The sequence below is a fragment of the Octopus bimaculoides genome, chromosome Z (assembly GCF_046866305.1).
Source record: "Octopus bimaculoides isolate indiv1 chromosome Z, ASM4686630v1, whole genome shotgun sequence".
NCBI lineage: Eukaryota > Metazoa > Mollusca > Cephalopoda > Octopoda > Octopodidae > Octopus > Octopus bimaculoides.
In genome coordinates this window covers 14,054,196-14,057,851 of record NC_142944.1, presented here as the reverse complement: position 1 = coordinate 14,057,851, position 3,656 = coordinate 14,054,196, and the positions used below count along the sequence as shown (strand labels likewise).

The window sequence follows — 3,656 nt, the reverse complement described above, 5'->3', positions numbered from 1 at the left end:
TACATACATACATACATACATACATACATACACGATACCAGGAACTTTAGATATCTGCAATGAATAATATAATTATAGTTTCGTTCCAATATCTTCTGTCATCTTGTGGGCAAACCGATTATTCTCTGCTCATAGAATTTCCTACCTTTACCGCCGAAAAACTATTCGAAGCGAATTTTTACATCCCCCTTTAAAGTTGAAGGGCTTTCCATTCAATGAATTTTGGAAAGATCGACGCAGGTGAAAATTTAGAGGTGCAAAGATGAGCAAATATTCCAGCCAACAAGCTTCAGTAACTTCTGCCACTTTTGCAAAGAAATGTGCTGTCTGACATTGTTATGATGAAAAACAACAGCCTTACACAGCGCGTATATTTCGCGTATAAGTATCGCTAGAAATCGAACGTTTTTGGACAACTAAATAGCTGTATGGAAATCTTCTCACGGTATTACCTAAGCATAAGACATGATATCGTGGCTGGAACATTATAGAACGATGTTTTAAGAAAGGAGATAAATACAAGGAGTGACAATGATGTAGAGGGAATAACTACGAAAATATGGAAGAATACTGCTGAATTGTCCTAGTTAAATAGGACAGTTAAATAGTCCTAGTTAAATTGTTCAGTTTCCGTCTATCAAGTCCTCTGCTCTCCAAGCTTTGGTCGGCCCGGCGTTGAAGCAGAGATCATTATGCACTCAAAATGCCATGCAGTGGGACCGAGCCGGGACCATGCGATTGAGAAACAAATTTCTTACCATGCATCCTCGCCTGTAATCTGAATGTTTTATAAGATATTGCTAATGTGCTAGTTTATAATTCGGTGCAATACATTTTGTATTCACCTTATATGTTTTTTTATGTATCAAATATGTTCATCTTTTCAGCAATTAGTCTGCATTTGCTCGACGTAACTCTCTTTACGTGTGGTGTGTAAACTTTTTAATACATACTGTATAATTCGTATTTATTGCATTCAATTTGGTCTTGTATTGTTCTAAGCCTCGGTTTATTTATTAGCTTGTTTATATCCTCTTTGTTGATTAATGATTGTTTAATTTTGAAGATTTCTTTTTTTTGTAGTGCTTCATTGTAGAGAAGAATTCAAATGCTATTCCAAATACAAATTTCAGCGCTGACATTTTGCTATCTCTCAAGGTATTCACTGTCTCCATATAAGTACAGACATTTATTAACAGATTTAGCATCAATGGATATTATATAGAATCTGTATTATAGATGGTCCATCGTTGTATTAGCGTTTATGTAGTTCTTGTATCACTAAGAAGTTTATTTACAGTATTATAAAGATACACAGGTAGATGTATAGACAAATAAACAAACGATAGTCAAATTGGTAGATAGATAGATATACAGACAGACAGACAGACAGACAGACAGACAGACAGACAGACAGACAGACAGACAGACAGACAGACAGGCAGGCAGGCAGGCAGGTAGGTAGGTAGGTAAGTAGGTAGGTAGGTAGGTAGGTAGGTAGGTAGTGTTAGGGTTAGATGGATAAGTGGATAGAAAGTGCGTGGGAGGTAGACAGGGTTAGGGTTATTGAGAGAGGATCTCTCGCAGTGACATACACACACGCGTGCATGCACATGAACGCGCGCGTACACACACACACACACACACACACACACACACACACACACACACACACACACACGTATATATTCTTTTACATGTTTCAGTTGTATGACTGCGGCCATGCTGGAGCATCACTTTGAAGGGTTTTAGTCGAACAAATCTACCCCAGAATTTCTTTTAATGTTTAGTACTTATTCTTTGGAACTTTTTTAGCCGAACCGCTAAGTTACGGGGATGTAAACTCACCAACTCTGGTGGTCAAACGGTGATGGGGGACAAACACAGACACAAAGGCACACACACATAAATATACTTATACATGTAAATACACACGCACACACACACACATATATATGTATGTATGCATATGTATACATATATGTATGTATGTATGTATGTATGTATACGTGCAGATTTGTATGTTTTATTTTATGTATGTATTCTGATGCATATACTTACATATCTAAACATGCTCATATAGGAGGTGTGTATGAAAAGTTTTGAGCCTAACCTAGAAACGGGGCTGCTATATAGCTGAAACAACTTTTGCTGGTAAGTAAGTCATTTCGGAGTATTCTTGCTCATTTTCATGATTCTGATTTTTTTTTTTTTTTTTTTGCAGATTTTTGAGTAAACATGTGCCGAGGCTACCAGGAAAATTGAGAAAACTGAGTATCGTGCTGTCATAAAGTACCTTCATTTGAAAGGCATGACTCCATCAGAAATCCATGAAGATATGGTGAGAACCTTAACAGACAATGCTCCTTCATATGCAACAGTCAAACGCTGGGTAAATGAATTCCATCGTGGCAGGGAGAGTGTGGAAGATGATCCCACACCAAGGAGACCTCCAACTGCAACCACCAAGGACAACCTTGACCTTGCTCTTGTTATGATAATGCAAGATCGCCGAATATCATGTCAGATAGCCGAGAGACTTGGAATCTCAACTGAAAGAGTAGACAACATTGTAACAAAAGAACTTGGGTTCTCAAAGGTTTCTGTAAGGTGGGTCCCTCGCCTTTTGACTCCTGAACAGAAACGCACCAGGTGCACTTTGTCCACGAGCAATCTGGAAATGTTTGAAGCTGATGAAGAGAATTTTCTTGCTCGTTTCATTACTATGGACGAAATTTGGGTTCATCACTATCAGCCTGAAACCAAAGAACAATCAAAGCAGTGGAAGCACACATTTTCTCCTACCCCAAAGAAGGCCAGGGTCATTCCTTCAGCTGACAAGGTCATGGCGTCAGTTTTTTGGGGATTCTCAAGGTGTCTTGCTGATCGATTACCTTGAAAAGGGTCACACAGTGACAGGGCTGTATTATTCTCAGCACCTGGAACGCCTCCGAGAAGCAATCAAAGAAAAAAGGCCGGGAATGCTCACCAGAGGAGTCCTTTTTCATCACGACAATGCTCCAGCCCACACCTCAGTGGTTGCCATGGCAACAATTCGTGATTGTGGATACGAACTTGTTCCCCATCCGCCTTATTCGCCAGACTTACCCCCCTCTGACTTTCATCTATTCCCCAAAATGAAAAAAGCCCTGAATGGTCGCCATTTTGCCAGTGACAATGACGTCATAGACGCTGTAGGAAGTTTCTTGGAGTCTCAAGCAGATGTCGCTGTACATTGCAACGATCCAGCCTCTGAAAACGGGACCGAAACCAGCCATCTTGAGAACAGCCTTCAAGTACAGATGGTTGATCCTATCAAAAGCTTTCCATTGATCTAAATGGATCAGGGCCTTTCTATGATGTATCGCGTGAGGTGGAGGCTGTCGTGTATAGTTCTGATGGGGATGGAGCAAGTCTGCGCATCACCTACCAGTCTCTTAAAGGCCAACGCCAACCTCTTTGTTAACACATTGGCCAACATTTTGAAATCTGTATTTAGCAGAGTTTCTGACCTAAAGTTATGAACAATGCCTCCCTTGTCCGATTCTTTCTCAGTAGCGTCAACACACCTCGGGCTCATAGATCCAGGTATTCTTCTATTCTGCTGCCAGTTGCGGTAAACGTCTCCCAAAAACTCACCAAACAAGTCTGGCATA

General features: G+C 40.3%; 1 protein-coding gene across 1 annotated transcript in view; it reads left to right on the top strand.

Moving 5' to 3' along the window:
- Positions 1-262: 262 nt before the first annotated feature.
- The window catches only part of LOC149132141 (histone-lysine N-methyltransferase SETMAR-like), a 3,641-nt gene continuing 247 nt past the window's right edge, over positions 263-3,656 (top strand). Inside the window, exons 1-3 of the mRNA XM_089365376.1 lie at positions 263-292; positions 1,084-1,158; positions 2,249-2,850. Of these exons, the coding sequence (XP_089221502.1) occupies positions 263-292; positions 1,084-1,158; positions 2,249-2,850 (707 nt within the window). The remainder of the gene's footprint in view (positions 293-1,083; positions 1,159-2,248; positions 2,851-3,656) is intronic.